General features: G+C 47.5%; 9 protein-coding genes across 10 annotated transcripts; 6 read left to right on the top strand and 3 right to left on the bottom strand.

Annotated features, from left to right (window-relative positions):
- Positions 1–151: 151 nt before the first annotated feature.
- Positions 152–994, top strand: LOC108141355 (60S ribosomal protein L31). The gene is made up of 3 exons (XM_017264673.2): positions 152–235; positions 447–706; positions 778–994. Exons 2-3 carry the CDS (start codon positions 483–485, stop codon positions 926–928), a joined length of 375 nt encoding a protein of 124 aa, XP_017120162.1. The 5' UTR covers positions 152–235; positions 447–482; the 3' UTR covers positions 929–994.
- On the bottom strand, positions 855–13,291 carry LOC108141347. Its single transcript, XM_017264664.2, has 13 exons — positions 13,120–13,291; positions 11,133–11,986; positions 10,901–11,075; positions 10,679–10,845; positions 10,562–10,627; positions 9,766–10,494; positions 8,622–9,711; positions 8,184–8,566; positions 7,936–8,117; positions 6,355–7,127; positions 6,114–6,290; positions 1,387–1,807; positions 855–1,329 (listed from the first exon to the last, which is right to left on the bottom strand). The coding sequence occupies exons 1-13, from the start codon at positions 13,289–13,291 to the stop codon at positions 1,005–1,007; spliced, it is 5,514 nt and encodes a 1,837-aa protein (XP_017120153.1). The 3' UTR covers positions 855–1,004.
- Positions 1,804–3,692, top strand: LOC108141351 (putative N(4)-(beta-N-acetylglucosaminyl)-L-asparaginase GG24090). The gene is made up of 2 exons (XM_017264667.2): positions 1,804–2,506; positions 2,559–3,692. The coding sequence occupies exons 1-2, from the start codon at positions 2,397–2,399 to the stop codon at positions 3,673–3,675; spliced, it is 1,227 nt and encodes a 408-aa protein (XP_017120156.1). The 5' UTR covers positions 1,804–2,396; the 3' UTR covers positions 3,676–3,692.
- Positions 4,155–6,118, top strand: LOC108141348 (mucin-5AC). Its single transcript, XM_017264665.2, has 2 exons — positions 4,155–4,616; positions 4,676–6,118. The coding sequence occupies exons 1-2, from the start codon at positions 4,345–4,347 to the stop codon at positions 5,742–5,744; spliced, it is 1,341 nt and encodes a 446-aa protein (XP_017120154.1). The 5' UTR covers positions 4,155–4,344; the 3' UTR covers positions 5,745–6,118.
- LOC108141352 lies at positions 7,574–20,181 on the top strand. Of its 2 annotated transcripts, none has more exons than XM_017264668.1 (4): positions 7,574–7,684; positions 18,358–18,669; positions 18,734–19,100; positions 19,167–20,181. In XM_017264668.1, exons 2-4 carry the CDS (start codon positions 18,371–18,373, stop codon positions 19,428–19,430), a joined length of 930 nt encoding a protein of 309 aa, XP_017120157.1. In that variant the 5' UTR covers positions 7,574–7,684; positions 18,358–18,370; the 3' UTR covers positions 19,431–20,181. The 2 variants fall into 2 exon arrangements, with proteins under 2 accessions (XP_017120157.1, XP_017120158.1); XM_017264669.1 differs by having other exon boundaries at positions 7,578–7,684; positions 18,341–18,669.
- On the top strand, positions 7,596–13,284 carry LOC108141354 (RWD domain-containing protein 2A). Its single transcript, XM_017264672.2, has 2 exons — positions 7,596–7,684; positions 12,172–13,284. Exon 2 carries the CDS (start codon positions 12,174–12,176, stop codon positions 13,050–13,052), a length of 879 nt encoding a protein of 292 aa, XP_017120161.1. The 5' UTR covers positions 7,596–7,684; positions 12,172–12,173; the 3' UTR covers positions 13,053–13,284.
- Positions 13,363–14,902, bottom strand: LOC108141349 (neuropeptide FF receptor 2). Its single transcript, XM_017264666.2, has 3 exons — positions 14,836–14,902; positions 14,151–14,780; positions 13,363–14,096 (listed from the first exon to the last, which is right to left on the bottom strand). Exons 1-3 carry the CDS (start codon positions 14,860–14,862, stop codon positions 13,551–13,553), a joined length of 1,203 nt encoding a protein of 400 aa, XP_017120155.2. The 5' UTR covers positions 14,863–14,902; the 3' UTR covers positions 13,363–13,550.
- On the bottom strand, positions 15,220–16,678 carry LOC108141353 (alpha-tocopherol transfer protein-like). The gene is made up of 3 exons (XM_017264670.2): positions 16,380–16,678; positions 15,941–16,313; positions 15,220–15,554 (listed from the first exon to the last, which is right to left on the bottom strand). Exons 1-3 carry the CDS (start codon positions 16,676–16,678, stop codon positions 15,300–15,302), a joined length of 927 nt encoding a protein of 308 aa, XP_017120159.1. The 3' UTR covers positions 15,220–15,299.
- Positions 20,182–20,505: 324 nt separating the features above from the next.
- Positions 20,506–21,643, top strand: LOC108141283 (glutathione S-transferase theta-1). Its single transcript, XM_017264551.1, has 4 exons — positions 20,506–20,715; positions 20,774–20,876; positions 20,937–21,253; positions 21,310–21,643. Exons 1-4 carry the CDS (start codon positions 20,598–20,600, stop codon positions 21,456–21,458), a joined length of 687 nt encoding a protein of 228 aa, XP_017120040.1. The 5' UTR covers positions 20,506–20,597; the 3' UTR covers positions 21,459–21,643.
- The last annotated feature ends 72 nt before the right edge of the window (positions 21,644–21,715 follow it).

The following is a 21,715-nucleotide window of genomic DNA, read 5'->3' on the forward strand; positions in this document are numbered from 1 at the left end:
AACATTTATCTTTAATTTGTAATCTGTTAAATTTGTAAGTCTAGTAGGTCGCATATTTTCCTTTATACAAAAACAAATTTTGAAATTTAAAAATAGCGAAAAGTGTGACCGTTCCGCGCAAACATCGATAGTCGCAAATGGCAATCGATATGGCGTCGTTTCTCCGCTCTAGCCAGCTCCAACCACCTCTAGCCTTCTTCTTCTTTCTTTTTCGTAGCTTTCATTTCCGGGAGAGGTTCGTAATTTTCCATTTTAATCGTGAAACATCGAAAATTTGCACCAAATAACTGCAATGCAACTGTGTGCACAATGCCTGCAGACCGAAAACCCCGCAGGGGACGTTCGAATTTTCTGTGTGACTTTTTGTGGGATATGTGTTCCCCGTATATGTGCACTTTGTTTATGTTCGGCCAATCAATTAAATACCCCGTCCCCTAATTTTGCAGGATATTGAAAAGCACCGTTGCGGCCTAAACAGCACAATGACCAAGACCAAGGGAGAGAAAATCAACAAATCGGCGATCAACGAAGTTGTGACCCGCGAGTGCACCATTCACCTGGCGAAGCGTGTCCACAACATCGGCTTCAAGAAGCGCGCGCCCCGCGCCATCAAGGAGATCCGCAAGTTCGCCGAGCGGGAGATGGGCACCACCGATGTGAGGATCGACACCCGTCTGAACAAGCACATCTGGTCCAAGGGCATCAGGTGCGTAGATTCCAGTTCCGCTGAAAGTGCGTCCTTTCTAATCGCCCGCCTCGTTTGTTAATCCCCTCCAGGTCCACTCCATTCCGCATCCGCGTGCGTCTGGCACGTCGTCGCAACGACGATGAGGACTCCCCCAACAAGCTGTACACCTACGTGACCTATGTGCCGGTGTCCACGTTCAAGAACTTGCAGACCGAGAACGTCGAGTCCAGCGACGACTAAGCAACGTAATTGAAGGCCCACAGATACGGTTAATAAAAAGTAATTTTTATTTAGAAAACACAAAAACAAGAGTGACTTAAAGTGTGGTAAACTGTGGCTGCAGCAAGTAGACGGCTTCCTCCGTGGCCATCGACAGCAGGCGGAGCTTCTGGCTGGGCAGTTGGAGCACTGCCAAGGCGCGCGCTTCTGGAAAGGCGCTCTCGCCGAGGATTTGCTGGAATCCCGCTGCCCCGCGATGCTGATAAATGGTGAGCGGTTGATGTGGCCGGACGTTGGATACGCACAGCAGCAGATCCTCCGACTCGGGCAGATGCATGAAGAGCATTTGACGCGGCTGTTGAGAGTTTTGGAGCACCAGGACTTGGTCCAAATGGAAGCCGCTCGAGACGTCGCTATTAAAGCTGTGAAATAGTTGGAACTTGCTTAAACCCGATTTAATGGAGTGCTCAAGGATCTACCTGTAAATCCGTATCTCTGCTGCGGGCGATGAAGCTAGAAGTGCCACATAACCGCTCTCCATGCCGGCTCCTCGTTGGATTCGCGCCATTTGCTCCACCTGCCCAACTAGAAGGCTGCCCACTAGGGAGTAATTGCCGCTGCTCCATTTCCAAAGCTCAACAGCCCTGGATGTTCTTAGCAAAATGGGCATGTCATCTGTTTCGGCCACTAGCAGCAACTGTTTTGCATCCCGGCTGGCCATGATTGCTTCCCTGCTGTTGTTCTGCTTGTCGACGCATTTTATTGCTATCTGGTTGGCTTCTTGTAATCCCAGACACTGAAACTCGAGTAGCGCAAACTTTATTTGCTGCTTGGTTTCTGCATCCTTAGGAAATTCATCCAAGATTTGCTTTTTGAGCTGTGCGTGTAGTGCTGACGAACCTAAAATAACAGATCGAACATTAGTATTGTTATGTGGACTAATGTATACACTTTCTTAACTTGCAATTAGGTTTTTGTTTACAAATTTTATTTTACAAACCATTGATAGTTAGACCACGGATTTATCATTTTTGCATTATTTTAATGCTTAATGTAGGTAGATTCATATACATATACAAAACATGCCAATTATATGCAAAATTAATATAGTTTGGGATTAAAGGGATTTTAAAACTAAATTCCTTTGGTATCATTTATTATTAAAAATTAAACAATTTTTTTGGACAATCCTTTAAGCCATGTCCAAATTATTGTCTTTGTTTTCTCAGAAACCAATATTAGTTCAAATTAGAAGTTTCTTAAATAACTTGACAATATTTTATAATAAGCTGTTATGAGCTCTTCAAACCATATTACAAAGTGTGTAGTACTCTTTCATAGGGTATTTCAAAACAAAAACAGATAAGAAAACAACGCAGTGAGGTTAGACTGCAAAGCATTTAAAGGCAGTATTCGTCCAATTCACTGCAGTACCAAAGTAGATTTCAGATAGACCAACGCCCACTCTTAAAATCCCTCACTATTCATCATGAGAAGGTACTTGGCAGGGTGCCTTTGGCTGCTTTGTTTGATCTCGATGGCGTTTTCTGACCTGGCGGTGACCAGTTCGCCCAAACCAACGTTTACATCGGCGTTTAGGTAAGCTGCGCTGGCTATAAATCCTTTGTTCACTAAAACCCTTCGATTGCAGCTCTAAAACAACTTCCCGCGCCGGTACCAATGCTTCAAATATGAACAAGACCAAATCCGGTCGTCCGGCGACGGGTGAGCGGCTGCCCATGGTGATCAACACCTGGAACTTCACGGCCGCCAATGTGCTGGCCTGGCGGATCCTCAAGCAGAGCAAGGGCGGCCTGCGGCAGACGCGCAACGCCGTGGTGGAGGGCTGCACCAAGTGCGAGAAGCTGCAGTGCGACCGCACAGTGGGCTACGGCGGATCTCCGGACGAGTCGGGCGAGACCACGCTGGACGCCATGGTCATGGACGGCAGCACCTTGGATGTGGGCGCAGTGGCCGGGCTGCGGCGCATAAAGGACGCCATCAAGGTGGCCCGTCATGTGCTGGAGCACACTCAGCACACCATGCTGGTGGGCGATGCGGCGTCCGCCTTTGCCAACGCCATGGGATTCGAGTCGGAGTCGCTGGTCACGCCGGAGTCGAAGGACATGTGGCAGCAGTGGACGGCCGAGAACTGCCAGCCGAACTTCTGGTGGAACGTGCACCCGGATCCCAAGGTCTCGTGCGGTCCGTACAAACCTCGACCAACCCCACTGACCCGCTGGAAAGAGGATCGGGCTCGAAATGAGTACGAGATCGGGCGCAAGAACCACGACACCATCGGCATGATAGCCATCGACGTGGAGGGCAACATCCATGCGGGCACCTCCACCAACGGGGCACGCCACAAGATTCCCGGACGGGTCGGGGATTCCCCGATTCCGGGTGCAGGTGGCTATGCGGACAACGAGGTGGGTGCCGCTGTGGCCACCGGAGACGGAGATGTGATGATGCGCTTCCTGCCCTCGCTCCTCGCTGTGGAGGCCATGCGTTTGGGAAAGCCGCCTGCAGAGGCCGCCGAAGTGGGCATCCGGAGGATAATGAAGCGCCACAAGGACTTCATGGGCGCTGTCATCGCCGTGGATCGCCTGGGAAACTATGCAGCCGCCTGTCACGGGTTGGAGGAGTTCCCCTTCATGGTCAGTAGTCCAGCACGGCCGGATAAGCCGACCCGCCTGGAAACGGTCAAGTGCATTGCAAATCCGGAAAAATTAAATATAGTGCAGATGGGAAGTGTTAAAAATTTGTAATAAAAATGTAATTTGAATTTCATCCACTCTAATTTAGTGTTGAGCAACGGTTGTTTATGTAGCAATAGTAGAAGATATCCTTATATAGTCAATGTGGTCACCCCAAAACACAGTGCTACTCCTATTAAACTATTAAAAAATATGTTTTAAATTTACAACTAGATACAAAAGAGAGGTCAATATATATAATATATTGTTACAAAATAGGGTTAAAAGTAATATTAAATGAATAATATTGCATTAAGTAGAAGATAAAAAACAATTAAAAATCGCTGATGACAGTACATGAACAAAATTTAAAAAATTGTACTATTTTTTTACTACGAAATCGTGTGCAAATTTCGTAAAGCTATAGAATTCATTCTGGTTACTTTTTATAAATATTTATTTTGTGTTTACTGACTTGAAATTTACTGTACCAAATGGCGGCATTTTCGGTATTTGCGCGTGGCACGGTCACATTTTCCGCCAAATTACCGACGCCAAATACAGAAGAGGAAAAGAGAAGCGAAAGGTGCAAAGCGGAGAGCGAAAAGCCAAGCGAAAAAAAAGGCGGCTGCAAACAAACCAAATTACTATATTACATTTTTCGTGGCTCGCGGTGTAAACAAAAAAGCCTCCAAAATTATTAAGAACGCGCAACCAGCGGGCCGCAAGTCGCTGACTAAGATGGCAATTCAACTGGACAAGATTCTGCAGGACATCGCCAAGGAGAAGGTGCTGCATCCAAACAATGGCGGCTCGAGCAAGCAGGAGCAGGAGGAGGCGTGGGCCAGGATTGGGCGCCTCAACAAGCTGTCCGTGCACGAGTCGCGCTCCATCTTCATTGTGCTGCAGAAGAAGTACGAGCAGGAGAAGCTCAAGGGCAACTCGGCGTGGAAGCTGTTCGGCCTGATGCACCAGATCCACCAGGAGCCCAAGGTCACAGTCAAGGAGGAAGAGTGAGTGCTGGCACTAGTCTAATTATCATAAGAATAACTAAATTTTAATACCCCCGCAGCGAACACGGGCCCATGGACGAGGTGGAGGAGTACGAGATGCTGGAGGTGCAGGAGCCGGAGGAGGACGACGAGGCCAACCAGTACGGACAGCCGGGCAACTCCACCGGATCGGCCTCCTCCGACGGCGAGAGCCCCACAAAGTCTCACAGCACCGGCTCGCCGGACAAGGACGAACGGACATACACAAAGCCCAACGTGGACACTCCGCGACCGGCCTTCGAGGAGAAGAAGCTGCTCAATACGCTGGCCAACAACACACCGCGCTCCACGACGAATAGCTCGCTGTCTGCCGCCGCAGCAGTGCTCCAGAAGAAGGGTATCACCGTGAAGAAAACGCCAGCAGCAGCAGCAACAGGAGCTGCGCCGAAATCCACGTTGAGCCAGCCGCCACCAGTCAGTGGCCAGAGATCTGGCTCCTCGCGCACCACCATCCAGCTGCCAGATTCCCTGAAGCGCAAACTCTCCGAGGAGTACACATCCTCCGCGGCACACAAAAAGCAGACCAAGACTACAAGCCCCAAGCAGGCAGCTCCGCCTGCAGCCGCCACTCCAGCGCCTGCCGTCGTGCCAGAGAACTTGCCGGCCGCCACTGTGGTGCACACAACCACTGCCCAGCTGATGCAGGTGAAGAAGGAGCGCGAGGACAACCAGACGCCGCCGCCGGGCATCAACATCATCACCATTCCGGCGTCGCAACAGATCAACGGTGGCGGCGGCGGTGGAGGGCCCACCTCGTCGACGGCCGCCACGATTGCTTCCACCTCAGTGGCCTCCACCAACGGCTTCTCGCCGCACATCGAGGAGCTGGACTTCAAGAACGACATCATCTTCGACTCGAAAATCAACGCCGCCTCCTCCAACGCACCCGAGATTATCAACCTTGGCAACTTCGACAACTCGCTGCCGCCGACCTTCTTCAAGAACTTGTGCAACTCGTCGCGGCACGAGTCGCTCGGACTGTACGTGGCCAATGTGATGAACCGACTCTCTTCGCGAGCCTCCGCCAAGCTGGAGCTGGGCATTTTGCGCGCCATACTCGATGTGCAGAGCGACGAACTGGAGCAGTAGACCGACTGATACTCGCAATTTAAATGATTACACACAGCATACATATTAGACAAACTCGAAAGTAGTTATGTAGACCTGCCTAAACCCTTTCTCCTGGTTAATGTATTATTTAATTCGTGTTTAAACGTCTGCCTTGCGGTCCTGCACATTGTATTTAAACACGGTTCGGCTCGATATGGTTGCTCATACCGACTTGGGAACGAATTTAAAGACGACTCCGTGCATGCCACAACGCCGAAGATTAAATATAATTGTAAGTTTGAAATTTTAGCCGCGTTTTGAGGCGAGTTCGCGTGTCCCTAGCTTAAGGTCCAATGTGTCACTTGATTTTAAAATACGTTCATATGCAAATAAAGCTACATAACTTACTTGAATTGCGCGTGAAAAGCCGTTTATCCGGATGCCAGATGTAAACGACTGCTTCGTTGGATTCCTGCTCCCAAATAGTCAGTGCATCATCGTTACCCAAGGAGGTAGTCTTCATAAGTGCGGCCTTGTGAGGCAGCTGCTGCAGCAGGATAAAGTTCTCAAGCACTTTTGGTGGCTCTGCGGGGTTAGGTAAGTAAGTTATAAAAGCCCAAAATTGTCAATGATTTTATTATTTACTTACTGGCCAATCTGTTCCTTACAGCATCCACATTTTCCTGAAGCTGCTGCCAAGTCTCAATGGAATTCCTGATGACGCCCCGTTTGCTTTTGTAATCCTTATCCAAGAGGCCATTTCCACTGCCCACTTCGTAATGGCCCACGGTAAGTGGCTGGGTGAAGATCAATTGGCTCTCAACGTGAAGATTCTGGCGGTTTTGTGCCTTGTTAGTCAGTAGCTCGTTTACTGGCAGGCCATTGACGGAATCCACCCAGAGATTCTCCACATTGTTGCTGTAGATTTGCTGCCGCTCGGGCAGACTGTTGGCCACCAGCAGAGATCCCCGCACTTCCTGATCTTTGTCCCGCAAAAGAAGCTTATCCGGCTGCCACAGGACACCATTTACTGGTCCCTTTACGTTAAGATCATTGTAGAGGTTCACGTTATCCATAATGGTAGTGCCAGCGATGCTGTGATTTCCGTAGAGATAGGCTGCTTCATTTACCCACTTGGCCATTGGAACCTCTGCCACTTGACTTTCTGGTGTAATGTGCAGGCGATTTATAGAGGCGCCTTTAACAACTTTCAGTGCCTCAATAGTCAGAGAAGGATTGCTGCTGTCGTTGTATTGGGCCACTCTAGCTACATCATCAGCTAGGTTTAACTGATTTATCAGGACATTCCTTAAATTCCCCGAAACCGAGGCCTCCGCCAGTTTCCATTGCCCACTAACGGCGTGAACTCCGGCTGTTTTTAAAGTGTGCGCAACAAAATCATCGAAATCCAGTGAGAAGTTGCTAAGAAGTTTAATTTTAGAATATAAATATTTGAAATGCCGTAAATGTCAAACGCAAATTCTTAAGCTAAAACTGGTTAACAAGTTTTTTAAAAGGCTGGTAAGGTAATAAAGGTAAGTTAATGATTCAAAAATCATTATTTCTTAAAGCTGAAAGAGTATGTTATAATTTTTTTAATTATCCCTTAAACGCCCCTTAATTAATCTCAACTATAATACAATATAGCAAAGTTTAAAATAAGGTTATCAAACCGTTATTTTCAATAAAACCTTTATAAATTAAATAAAATAAAACTCATCTAAATAGTGTTATGTCCAAAAACACATGATCTAATAGCTAATTTTGAATTCTCAAATTAATGTAAACATCGGATAGAGTTTAGAAAACCGTTATTAGGCCATCGATATATCGACGCAACTGCCATCTCTAGTTCCCAGGCGTTTGGGATTCCATCGAAGGCGTTTTTGTTGTTTCAAACCACAAACCTCTGCTGTGCCGAAACTGCCCGACCGTAAAAAGTGCATTTAACCAAACCCAATCAGCGACCAATTCACGAGGTAATTAGGCACACCTGCAGTGTTAATTACGTTGCCCGTCTCTCCCCGCTCCACCGTGCGAATTGCAAACGTGTACAGAAATTTCACCTGCCAAACGGAATGCACAGCTGACTTGTGCGAGTGCAGTGCCTGCAAAACTGTTAGCGCGTAAACAATTGCGAAAGTGAAACGTGATATGTGTGTGTGCCCATTACCCCTGTCCATTTACCCATTTCCCTTTGCCCCGCGATCACTTGGTGCGATCCACTCACCTGGCGGTGCCCTTTACTAGTGCGTCACCATTGCCACGTCGTAGTTCCACGTAGTTGGCCGTCGGAGGCTGTGCGAACGTGACGTCATGCTGGAAACTCAGGGGAGTTTTCATCTGATTGCTGCGCGTACGGCTGAAATAGTTGTGCCTGATGTGGTCCACATGGTGCCCATTGATGGGTCCCTAGGGGAAAAGATTGTATTGTATTGATAGTATAGCTTTTGGCCATGGGGTGAATAATAATCGGACCTGGAACTCCAGCAGGCCCTCAATTTGAGCGGAATCCACTGCCAATCCTCGTAGCTCAATCTGCTCGTTGTCCAGCCACACTTCATCCAGCAGCTGGTTCAAAACCTGACCATTCAGCAGGCGGTAAGAGGGTGCCCCGGCAAACTTCACGTTCTCCGCCACAAAGGTGTCCATGCCATGCCCACTTAAATACTTTTCCAACGGCTCCAGGGGATAGCCATTCAGGCTGGTTAGGTTGCACAAGTCGGCTGCCTCCAAGCTACCTTCTATGCTAACTGGAGCGGTGAGGTGACCCCCACCTGTTTGGTAAAAAACATCCTCCGGAACGCGCAGGCCATTCAGTTGACCCAACTGGAGCTCCGATTGCAACACAATGGGATTCTCTAAGAGGTAAAGTTTAAAATACATTCTTATCTAAGTGAAAATTCTAAGGCTCACCAAATCGCACTGCTTGCAGGTGCTCCGATCCATTGAGTCTGTAGCTGCGGGTCACTAGATCGTCCAAAGTGTGGTTGTTTAGTTGTCCACTTAGCCAGATGCCCTGGTCGCTGTCCAGCGAAGCCACTATTTGGGGAGCCGTGAAATTCTGATCTCCTACGGACTCCAGCCAGCAGCGACCAAATTGTTGGGCTGATATTCCATTCAGGGAGTTGCCAAAGCTCAGTGAACTGATATTAACCTCGTGCTCGAAGCTGAAGTCACCCACGTATTTGATGTTGCCAGCCAGTTGCTGCAACTGCTGCTCCAAGTGGGCCACTTTCACCTGGTTTATGTTGCCATTGAGCCACAGGTTCTGGGCATGGATGGTGCCATTGAAGTTGGCCGGCAGATGCCAGCTGTCCAGCGATTTGCTACCATGTTCGTAGATGGCGGACAGTGGTTGGCCCAGGAGGCGGCCATTTAAGTGCAGATCTTCCACACTTATCTCCTCAGCATCCAATTGGTTGACATAAAGGGTTCCATTTGACTTCTGATCTTTGCCAACTTGAAGGTAGTCCTCCAATGCCAAGCCATTTAATACAATTTCGGTTGCATTTACTTGGTCCACTTGCAAGGCTTGCAATTGAATAGGAGTTGAAATAGTTTGGTTTCCACTCTTCGTGAGCAGCATTTCCGGAAGGCTCTCCGTATCGATGCCATTGAGCCACTTGACCTCACCGAACCCATCAACTATCTCCACATTCTGGGGAAATACCTTATTTGCCTGCACCAACTGCACTTCATTCACATTTAGTTTAACCAGATTTTGCAGATCTTGGGTGTTCAGGAAGCTCAGTTCCGTATCGTTGGCAATGAGGGGCTGAAGAAAGTTTAGATTCACATCATCCAGAGGTTCATCCAGTCGAAGGGCTCGTGTTAAAGTTTCTGCTGCAGATCGTTGGGATGGCTCATCCACCAAATCTCTCATTTGCAGCAGTCGTCCAATGGTCACATCACCATCTATAACGAAATCGCCCTGGAGTTGCAGGGATTTGTGGGTTACCTTTGCCGGCGATATGGCTCTCAGTTCAGCGCCCATCATTTGACCCTAAAAGGAGAGTCGATTTATTTTAAAGTGCACTATACATGGTAAATGACCCACCGCAATGGTGATTGGTTCCAGGACGCGAACATTCTCGAATCGCTTGGAACCCTCGATGACCTGAGTGTGATTGGCCTGCTTGAGCAGCACATCAAAGCGCTGGCGATCGACGTGGATGTGGTTAAGCCTCTGGTTGACAAGCAGCTGGTTCACCTGGATGGGCTGGGCAAACTGAACATCCTGCTGGACAATGAAGTTGCCACCATCCACCGGGATGAGCTGACCCACTGGTCGATTATTGACCTCGTTACTGTTGACCTGGACAGCTTCGGATTTGAGATGCTCTACATCTATGGCTGCCTTGATGAACTGCACACTTGTGCCATGGCGTTTTAGCGTCTGATCCAAGAGATCTTTCCACTTCACGCCATTGAACTTGCCCTCCAGTGTTAGATTTTTCACTATCAGTTCTTCTAGGAGTGGTTTATTTTGTTTTCTTGCGGGTTCAGTGAACTTCTCGCTCACAAAAACTTTACTGGCGGTTACGGACTCGTAAACAGGGTTCTTTGTATCAACTCCATTGATACGATCTGCTTGGACGGTTCCGTGCACCACCAGAGTGTCCACTGTCACCTCCTTGAAGACGTACTCCTCATTCGGTTTGTCAGCGGATCTGGGATGTCTGGAGCTGGCTGAGATTGCCTTTAGTTCCAGCGCATCTAAAGCCTTCTTAATTAACTGCAAAGCCTTCCAGTATTTCGGTGTTAGATTCATGTGCTTATCCTCAAACTTTAAAGTGATGAAAATATATAAACCTTACTTATTGATATAAATGTATTTTGGTATTGCAACTTACCGAATTAGCTTTCACTTGTTTGATCACGGACCATTGCAGTTTCTCTTCACGTTTTCTCAGCTTTTCCTATAAACTTAAAGGTTTAAGTCACGGAATCTTGTAATTAACTCTACTCACCTCCAGTTTTTCCGAAAGCTGTTCCACTTTCACTTGCTCCAATTGCTTTCTTTTCTCTCTAGCCCAGTCTATGATTTGCTGGCGAAGAATATTAGCGTGTTGATCCTGTTTGTAAAGTGGCTGGAAGATATTCGTCTCATTGGCTGCCATATTCTCATTGGCAATCACTAAAAAAGCTTAGGTTTTAGCTTTGGAAATATTAAAATCGCAAAGATATCTTACCCAAATAGCTATGCTCGCCCTCCTCATAACTTCTCATTCTGGCCACTCCACGACTCAAGGCTCCTTCGGTGAACTGCACCTTGGACTCCTCGAATCGCCAGTCATTGAGGTTGTAGATCCTGACATCCTGCTTGTTACAGGCCACCAGCAGTAGGAACTTTTCGGAGAGGGAGTGCTGAAAGATAAGGGTACTATGAGAATGCCACGAAATGGTACTGAAAACCAAAGATACCTGAACCGGCAGAAGGCGTTCTAATGCAAAGAAACTCAGTCGCTGGTAGGGAACAAACTGGCCCTTTTCGAAGACATAGACAACAGTGTCGGCCTCGCCCACTTCGGCGCCGGAACCGCCGATTGTGTTGCCCAGGATGAGGAAGTGCCTGCGACTGACCTCGTTCACCGGCAGACTGAAGTACTTCACGTCCACGGCTCCATTGCTGCGCAGTCGCTGGAAGAGCTGGAATCTCTGGGCCTGGGCATCCCACCTGAAGATCTCCGACCGTGTGGCAGTGCGCCCCTCTGCATCCGCATAGTTGGCCACGGCCACGTAGTCGTTGTAGTCAATGCCGAAGGCCTCCACTCGGCGAGCATTGCTGCAGGGGATGGCGCCCAGTCGCTGGAAACTCCTGCCCATCCACTTGAAGTAGGGACACTGTGCACCCGAGTCAAAGGCCTGCAGAAGGGTCAGCTCCTGGCTGCTGATCCGCAGGTACATGCCCCGCATCTTTGTGCCCGAAAAGTATTGCACCGTTCGTATGCCCGTTTCGGGGGAGAGCTCATAGATGGGCGATCCTTCGCGAGCATGTCTCAATGGTTCCGATAGATTGTAGCTCACAGCTATGTAGCCACGTCCAGCGAAGGCCAGACAATCAAGAGCCACCGCCTTGGGAGCAGCCATCTGCACTTGCAGTTGGTAGTCCTGTTCAGCTGGACGCCAGGCATACACGGCAAACTGGCGCACTCCGTCCGCATTTTTGTGCAGAGCCGTAGCGTACTTCACACTGGCCAGCTGGAGCATGCAGATGTCCAGGGGAAAGGGCACTGGCACGGAGGCCACTCGCGTTAGGCCATCGAAACTGAAGCTAGCTGGGGATTAGGGAGTAAACACTTTAACTTTCTTACACAACAACTTAATTGCTAAGATTCTCCTCCATCTTGTTACGACTTTAAATCACTTTCATCTCGAAATTAGGATCTTAAGCCGTCCGCTGACTAAACCAAACAATTCTCTCTGACTCTAAACTCTAACTCTAACTCTAACTCTCCGTCAGCCATGGCCGAGGAGGAGTTGCAGACCTACCGCCGCTGCATTGGCCAGCAGCTGGAGGAGCTGGAGCTGCTGAGCTCCATATACTGCGCCGCCGGAGAGCTGCAGCTGCTCGATGCCGGGGTGGTGGCCGATTTCAATGAGTTTCTCGAGGAGAATAAGGACAAACCCACCGCCGCCAGTCTTCTATCGCATCTGGAGTATGTGGTGAAGTTGAGTCTGCCCGCCAAGCAAAGCGTGGAAGTTCGCGTGGAGCTGCCCCATCTGTATCCGATTCTGGAGCAGCCACTGGTCAGTGTGCACACTCCATTGCTGGGGAAATCCAAAGAGCAGCGTCTGAAGATTGACATGGAGCAGTACCAGAGCCAGAGGCGGCAGGAAGACGACGAGCCGTATATTTTCCAGCTTCTAAGCTGGCTGCAGGAGTACATCGAGGAGCTCATAAAGCGACCGGCTGCGGAGTTTGTGGAGACATCGGCGGAGCCAGATCAGCCGCCAGATCAGCCAAAGCCCGCTGCCTCGCAACTCGAGCGTATATGGATCTACTCGCATCACATCAAATCCACCGCCAAGCGGCAAGAACTCATTCGCCAGGCGCGCCAGTTGCAACTCACTGGCTTCAGTAGACCCGGAAAACCGGGCATCATCTGCGTGGAAGGTGAGGCCGAGAATGTCCAGACCTTCTGGCGCACCATTAGGGCGCTTCGATGGCAAAAGATCAGCCTGGTGCGAACGGAGCCACGACAGCGCAGGCGGGGATTCGAGGACTTTAGCGAACAGCTCTTCAACGCCGCGGAGGGAGTGATGAACATGGGCCAGTTCATCCGGTTCCTCGAGGAGCACGGATTCGGCTACATGAAGTCTGAATTGTTTGGTTTAGCCTGAGCGGAATGGCCCCACCCCCAAAAATTCTAGTTGTAAATAAAGTTTGTTATATGAGATCAGTTCAAACCTTGGTCGAAAAACTGAGACACATTCGCGGCCCGTTTGTTGTGAATCGATTCCTGATCGGAGCTGAGGAAATGTGTGGGATAGGTTTCCTGGAAGCTAACTTCAAAACTTCGCCCCTGGGCAAATGCATCCGCAAAGATTAGTATAAACAAAACGCAAAACATTTGATACATATATATTTGTGCGAAACAAAACGAAACACTCAAACTGCACCACGTGCACTGATCGGTAACTAATTTTTACTACCAAGTGTGGATTTGTAAACGGTTCTTAAAGCTCTGGTTTCAGAGATAAAGACAGCTGTTTGAGTTCCCTTTAGTTTGGTGGGTATATCGGAACTGATATGAGGCTAATTCATATGTATGTTCATTTATATTGTTATAAAATGTATCATAAGATTTAGAAAACTCAAATCTTAGGATTTAAAATTTCCTATATATACCCATCAGCCTCAATTTCTGAGGATAGTACATCAGCGGCATCATCTCGACTTCCCTCAGTTGTCCTGGCTATGGCTTCCTCTGAGGATATATCCTTGCTCATATCCTCCTCAACATTTTTTGGCTGCTGTGGCTCCTCCATCTTACGTTTGCCCTTTTTCATGAAAGCGCAGTAGCAGCAGTGTTTCGATGTTTTGGAAACCTTCTTCATTTTCCCAGCTGCTCGCCACCGACGAACCCAGGAGATTTGATAGTAGGCCCGCCTAAAGTTCTCGTTGTTGAAACCATAGATGAGCGGATTGACGGCGGCATTGAGAAACATCAAGTACTGTGAAATGTACCAGAAGATTTGCATTCCACTGCTCACGGAGACATCCGCGGCAAAGTATTTCTCACGTAGAACCACGAGGATGGTGAAGGGCAGCCGGAGAACTGCAAAAACCACGACCACGATGAAGAGCGTTTTGGCCACGCTGCGTTTGTAGCTGACTGTTAGGGGATTCTCGCGACGCAGGACTCGTTTTTCATACCGATCCAGCTGGTTGGGACGTAGTTCATCAGAAGAAGTTCATAGATGATTGTCCATGCTTACCTTATAGAAGATGGCTATGTAGCAGATGAGCATGATGCCCAGTGGCAGCCACACCAGAATGGTAATCAGCACATACCAGTATTTGGGCAGCACTACGGTGTTCTCCTTGCAATAACGCTCCGTGAAGTTCTTCCACACCCGCACCCTGTACGCTCGATACAGAGCCAGAGGAGAGGCCAACAGGATGCCCAGAACCCAGGTGCAGACCACCACGATTTGAGCTCCTCGCACAGTGAGTCTCGTCTCCATGGGCAGCACGATGGCCGTGAGGCGATCGTAGCTGACCACCGACAGATTGAGCACGGCTGTGATGAGGAACACCACCACGAGGAAGCCCTCCAGCTTGCAGCCCACGCCGCCCAACTGGTAGTTCTGATAGAAGTCGTTCACCATGAACATGGCCGGGCAGATGGCCAGCGTGAGCAGGTCCGCCACGGCCATGTTGGCAATGATCAGGTTGGTGGGCGACCGCAAGGAGCGATTGACGGCTATCAGGTAGACCATGGTGATGTTACCATACAGACCAAAGGCAATCAGCGGCAGGAAAGTGCCGATCTTCAAGGTGATTTCACCATTCGATTTGTGCAGCCAGATGCGCTCCGCTGGGAAGTCCCACTTGCTGAAGTCGAACTAAAGGAGAAACATTTACAGCGAAGATAGCTACAGAGCTCTTACTCTCACCAACTTCATCGTTGCTTGAATTGGTGCCCATTCCGTTGGCTTCCTGCTCCGATGCCTTCTGCAGAGGAACTGGTTTACCCACCAAATTAACATGACCAATAACTGATCCCACATAAGTCCAGGAGCTGATTGACGAAGCCATTAACAAGTGTCACAGATAGCGGTCGCTAAAAGCTAATGGTTCTGCGATTTGGCCATCTGTTGCGCCTCTCTCCGTGATTCTCATAAAGTCAATGTAAGCCCTTTTGAGGTTTGCATTTGGCGCATTTAATTGAGACATTTTCACCCTCTCGTTAAACAATTATTTTTGAACACTTTGGATTTTAATAAATGTCGAGTATGCTGATGTTGCCTCTCTCCGCGATTTTCATAAAGTCAATGTAAGCCCTTTTGAGGTTTGCATTTGGCGCATTTAATTAAGACATTTTCACACTCTCGTTAAACAACTATTTTTGAACACTTTGGATTTTAATCAATGTCGAGTTTGCGGAAGGAGCCCTCAACACCGAAAATGGAGTCGGCACTGACACGCTTTCCAGGACGCAGATGCTCATCCACTCCGTACTGGGAATCCTCCGCGAAATAACTCTTGTAGCTGAGCAATTGCTTTTCGGCTTCCGCCTGGATATCAGCAATACGTCCATTGCTGCCGCCATATTCCTCGGGGAGATATTCACGTGGTATGACCTCGTATAGTTGCTCCAGATTCTTGTACACGTGAAACTGTGAAAGGCAAAGGGTTAGTCATCAGATAAATTGTAGTCTAATCTAGTCTAAAAGTTAGTCGTGCTAACTGATATATCTTAATGCTATTTCCGTGTGTGTAAATATTTCTCTCTAGGCCTCCGCCTAACGTTTCAATGATAAGAAACCATGTGCGTGGTCAACTGACCTTAGGCAATGCCTTTCCACCTGCTGCACTTGACAGTATGCGAGCATTAATTGCTTTAATTTGTGAAATATTAATTAACAGTTCAAGGGTGAGAGAGCGGCAGAGTGCCACTCGGCGCTTATCAGCGCTGCCTGCCAGACCCACTGATAATCCGCGTGAAGTGTCCGATAAGCGACGGAAATAAACTAGCAAAAGTGCCTGCCTGTCCACTACTCACCCGTTGCTGGAGCTTGCTGGGCATGAGGCTCTTGGCCAGATTCAATAGGGCCACCCCCTCCTTGGGGCAGTTGATCAGGTGGACTCCCTTCAGGCGAGTGGGCTGAGCCTTCTCCGCGAATATGCCCATCTTCTTGATCAGCGTGAAGTCCAGTTGGGCCAGAAAGCTCAGGCTCATTTTGGCCATGTCGATGATCTCGATGTAGCCACTAATGTTGCTGTTGTCATCCTCACGAACGGCATGTTCCGACAACATGGTTTGGTAGCGGAAGAGATCCAGCAACTTGAACTTCTTGGGATCCAATTTCTCGTAGTTTGTGAGCTGCAGGCGAGGGCCTCCCTCTCCCCAGGGGTTTGGCAATCGTACATAGGTTCTGTAAAAGATTTCTTTGTTATCCTTTATCCTTTAACCTTAATTGGATTGGAGAACCTGCACTCACCCCGTTCGACACAAAGCTAGATTCTTCTCGTCCACCACTCGACTGGCAAACAGTTCCGGCATTAGCGTCTTGATGGTGTAGAAATGGTCCAGCTTGGACTTGGTCTTCTCCAGGCTGAATTTGCAGCCTCGTAGGAAGCCCACCAGGAACTGGTCATCCTGTCGTGCCCTGAGATGCGGCTGCTTGGTCAGCCAATCCCGCAGAGCCTCCAGATCGGCGGGCACCCGCTCCTCCACTTCGTTCAGCTCCGATTCGGCAATGCGACGCAGTTCGGCGCTCAGGGGACGCAGTTTGGCCATTTCCGGGAAGGCGCTTGCTTCGTGGCAGCTGGATGGCTACTAAACGCTAGCCCTATTCACCCGGCAGCCGAAATCCCAGGCCGAAACGTAACCGTCAAAAGCTAATCTAATGCCATTAATGGCCACTCATTCAGCTGATAGTGAACTTGGTCGCTCCCGCGGCTCTGCCTCCATCCGATTGTGAACCTGAATCGGAGTCGGAATCCGACCCGATCCGGTGTGTGTGTGTGTGGGCGGTCAAGATTAGATTACGGCTCGACTGCATCGGTGGGGATTTCGTGCAGCTGACGGGGAGAGTGTGGATAGCGAACCACGCCACAGTTCCAAAGAGTGTGGGCATGCAGGCCCTATCTTATCGCCGTATCGAAAGGGCACAGTTGGCTGGAATTACCCAGTTTTGGGTCTTAAAAGTTAATACCAATTCGAGTAGATGGGTTGCAATTTTGAGAAAGAATTATATACATAAATACCAATTTAAGGTGAAATTACAAATCACTAAGTCAAGAATTCTATCGTTAAGCGTATCTAAAACCTTTCATATCAACGAGGTCTTAAAGCAATCAGAACCAGCTTAATCTAAAAACTAGTTGCTTATAACTTCACTACCATTCAACATTTTCTGGAATTGGCTTTTGATTTTATATATCTCTGAAAACAAATAAAAGTTTCACATAAAATTATGGTTGAAATTTTTTGAGCCAGTTTGAGTACTCAAGCCCCTAAAAAATATTATTTCCTGGTTAATTTCAACGCACAAAGTATATAGAACTGTAAGAAAATTTTAAACAAGTTCATAAGGTTAGGTGTATTAAAATATTACCTCTCAGGGGGTTACGCCACCTTGGAAGCCTGAAATCGATGACCAAATTAAATGTTTTTTGCAAAGGAAGTAAAACAAGGAAACGTTTTGAAAACGTTTAAATGCCTACGAAATTTTATCAGGACTTTCCATCGATAGTTATAGTTGAGATGGTATTGAGAATATTGCCTCTCTCGCAGGGCAAGTATACCTCGTACACCAAAATCTCCATCCAACTTTATAAGCAATGTACTGGCTATGATTTATCATAGGGAATACTATTATAAGAACTTAATACGACATTACAATTATATGAAGGAAAAATCGCTATTTTACCCATGTTATATTTTTTATTTCTATAGTCCGCAATTCCATCAAAATTATATATGATATTATGTTCTCCGTAATCTCGGGACTGTCAGAAAGCATTTTGGCTAATAAAAATAATCGATTTTAAAAAAATTCCAAGGTGGCGATACCCCCCAAACTTATATGAATAGTTCAACTAAAATTGAACTTATCATATCTATAAAACAAGGCTATTTGTGTTTGCACTATCGGTCACTGATATCTCCTAATCTGGCGCCACAAGTGGTTTGTCACTGTGAGTTTGCCCCATGTCGCAGGGTGATTTTTTTGGGTACCCTTGCACCAGTGTGCCAGCAGTGCTCGCTATCGGGAGTTGTTCCCGATGCGAACCGATCCGAACCTAGCCGAACGAATGGGAACTCAGTCCAGGCAGGCGGGCACCGACATTTCGGTTAGTCGTGTTCGCACCTGGCCGCAGCACACACACACACCCCTCCGCCTGAGGAAACACACTCCAGAGACCTTTGGCATCGTTACTCAAAATTCAAGGCAAGTTTCGATCGTTCTGCAGATCCCGTGTGACCATGGCCAAGATACGAACGCTGGTGCCGGAGCTGGCCGAGGTGGCTCGATCGCAGCTCGGTGAGGAGTCCTCGAAGATGGTCGCCAAGATCGAGGCCCTGCGCACCTGGATCGCGGAGCAGAGTTACCTGGAGGCGCGGACCGACGATCAGTTCCTGGTGGCCTTCCTGCGATTCTGCCACTGGGATGTGGAGGTGGCCAAAAAGCGGGTGCTCTTCTACTACACCTACAAGTCCAAGGAGCGCGAGCTGCTCAAAGGTCGCCTGGTGGACGATAAGCTGATGGAACTGGCTCGCTCAGGGTGAGTTGGGGGATTCCCCTCTAAGCATTTAAAAGTCGAGACTGTGACCCACTCTTTGTTGTAGAATCTTCGCCACACTACCCAACCCCATTGGCCCTGGTGGCCCCCGCATCCACTTCACACGCATGGGTCACATCGAGCCTTCCAAACACAGTGTCACCGAGATTTTCCGCTTCCACGCCTTCCGCGCCGAAATCGAGCTCAACACGGACGACAACTGGAACGTGTCCGGCGTGGTGGAGATCATGGACTTCACCAAGATCCCCTACTCCCTGGTGCTGCAGTTCGATCCGGGCATGTTCAAGCGGATGAATGCATTTCTAGAGCATGGTATTCCAGCGAATTTAGTGGCCACCCACATTGTAAATGCCTCCAGGGAGACACAGTTTGTGCTGGGTCTCATCCGGAATGTAATGAAGCAGAAGGAGCTGGTGAGTTTGAGGGGGGAATATCTCTAAATAAAAGACTTACAACCCTTTTCTTGCCTTTCCCCCTAGCTGCACATCCACTCCAACCTCGAGTCCCTGCAAAAAGCCATCGGCAAGGAGTATCTGCCCGTCGAAATGGGCGGCGAGAATGGCACCCTCGCGGATGCGGTGTCGCGCTACGAGACCCAGTTGACCGGCTTCTCCACGTACTTCAAGGAAGACGAGCGGTATGGCGTGGACGAGAAACTGCGGGCGGCCAGCGAGAAGGAGCAGGCTCCATTGGTTTCCGGCCTTCCCAGCGATGGAACCTTCCGCAAACTGAACTTCGATTGAGGCGTTGACACCGGGCAGAGCTAGTTGTATATTCTGATGCACATCCTATATGTACGCCCCTCCAATAACACACAGCCCTCTAAACCTACATATATATACACGGAAATGTATAGATAGTACAGCGCTATAGCGATCTTTGGTCATAGCATAACCTGATATTTTATAATTGCAACCATAAAAAAAAGAGAGAAACATCGAAACTAAAAGCAAATTGAACAATATGATAGAACAGTGCACACTAAAATGAAATATGTAGGATGAAAATGGAACGCCATCGAATGGCACAAAAACCTCACATTAATGTCGATTTTAATTTATTGTTGTCCTTATCAACGCACATACTTAAACACATTCTAACGTCCGGTCGCGAGGGGTGTACAGCACATACAAGCTATATACCCGAACGACTTATCCTACCATGATCCCATAATGCATTTTCGTGATGAAATCTTCAACGTCTTCTACTTGCGTGCTAAGTTGTTGTTGGCTTTTATTTAATCGCATACTTTTATACATACGGTTCATGAATATATATATATATACATGTATTTTCTATATTTTTTTCCATTGGTTAAGTGTCGTTTCTACTAATTTTTGATACTAGTTTACACATATATACATGCATCTATATTTATGGATAATACATACATAGTTAAATGACTACAGTTAAAAGTGACAATGTATTGTAGATCCCATGTTGAGTGCGTTAATAAATTAAAGCGAATTTGTTTAAATGTCGGTACAACTAAAACTTGTAGCATATGTTGTATTCCATTTCTATATTTATGGGGTAATAAGCTTTATCTGGTCTAGATAAACGCGCGTTTTTACTGACTTATCGATGTTTGAACTTTAGTTCTGATAAACCGTATCAATATGTCAAATGCTCTATGTTAAAGCATTGAATTTAAATTGTCAAGGGTAATTCTAGCCATCACATTTAAAATGCCTAAGTTTGAATTCATATTTTTACCCGCCCAATTGAAATTCTTGAAAGAGCGGGACAACTATATACTTTCACATGCAGTGTTGAAAAACGACGAAGTTGAACTTTGGACCAGTAGAGAGCTTTTTCTCCAAGCTTTCTGACACTCCATCTGATCTGAACTGTATTATTTTTGTGTTTACCTTATTATTCTAGTTCTGCTGACAAAATAATTAGACAAAATGTCAAAGGCAATTAAGTACTATTATGATTTTCTGTCGCAGCCATCCCGCGCCCTATGGATTGGCATGAAACTGAGCAAGACTCCCTTTGAAGATTGCCCGGTGGCCCTGCGCAAACGTAAGAGTAAACAAAAATAGGTAAATAATAAAGCCGGCTGATGAATTATTTCTGCCAGAGGAGCAATTGACCGACGAATATCGAAACATCAATCGGTTCCAAAAGGTGCCGGCCATTGTGGATGGTAAATTTCAGCTGGGAGAAAGTGTCTCCATAGTGCGGTAAGATTTCTTCTCAATTTCTGGATAGTTTCTGAATTACCATACTACTATATGTTTTAGTTATCTGGCGGACAAGGGTTTCTTCAGCGAGCAGCTGTATCCAAAGTCTCTGGAGGATCGTGCCCGTGTGGATGAGTTCCTGGAATGGCAGCACTTCAATGTTCGTCTGACCTGTGCCACGTTCTTTAGCAAAGTCTGGCTCTTACCGGCCAAGGGATTGGCTCCTGCCCCAAAACCGGAGGTTGTTAAAAAGCTAATTAAGGATGTGGAAGACAACCTGGGTCTTTTGGAACGCCTCTGGCTGGAGAAGGACTTCCTAGTCGGAGATAAACTCACTGTGGCGGATATCTTTGGCGCATCGGAAATCACTCAGATGAGTAAGTCTTTGCTTAAAACTTTTTAACCTATAGCCTTAACGATTTTCCCTTTATAGAGCTGTGCCAGTACAATGTAAACGAAAAGCAATTCCCCAAGGTGGCCAAATGGCTGGAACGCGTCCGAGAGACCACCAATCCCTACCACGATGAGGCCCATAGCTTCCTGTATAAGGTCGCCAAACGGGCAGCCAGTGCCAAAAATTAGTTTTTCAATTACAATCAAGAGGACTCTCGATTTTGTTTTTGCATTTATTAAATTTTTAAGATATCACTGTAACCAGTTTGTGCCTTGTTTTGTGTTTATTGTGTTAAATTTTAATTGTTAAAATTAAACAATTACATAATTGAAATCTTGAACTGAAAAGCTAATAAAGTATTTGTAAAAATAAATCATTTGTAGAGAATAATTGTAACATAAATGCATAATTTATATGATATGCTTTCTGTATTTTTGAAGTTCTT

This window comes from Drosophila elegans, unplaced genomic scaffold (genome assembly GCF_018152505.1).
Source record: "Drosophila elegans isolate 14027-0461.03 unplaced genomic scaffold, ASM1815250v1 contig_183, whole genome shotgun sequence".
NCBI lineage: Eukaryota > Metazoa > Arthropoda > Insecta > Diptera > Drosophilidae > Drosophila > Drosophila elegans.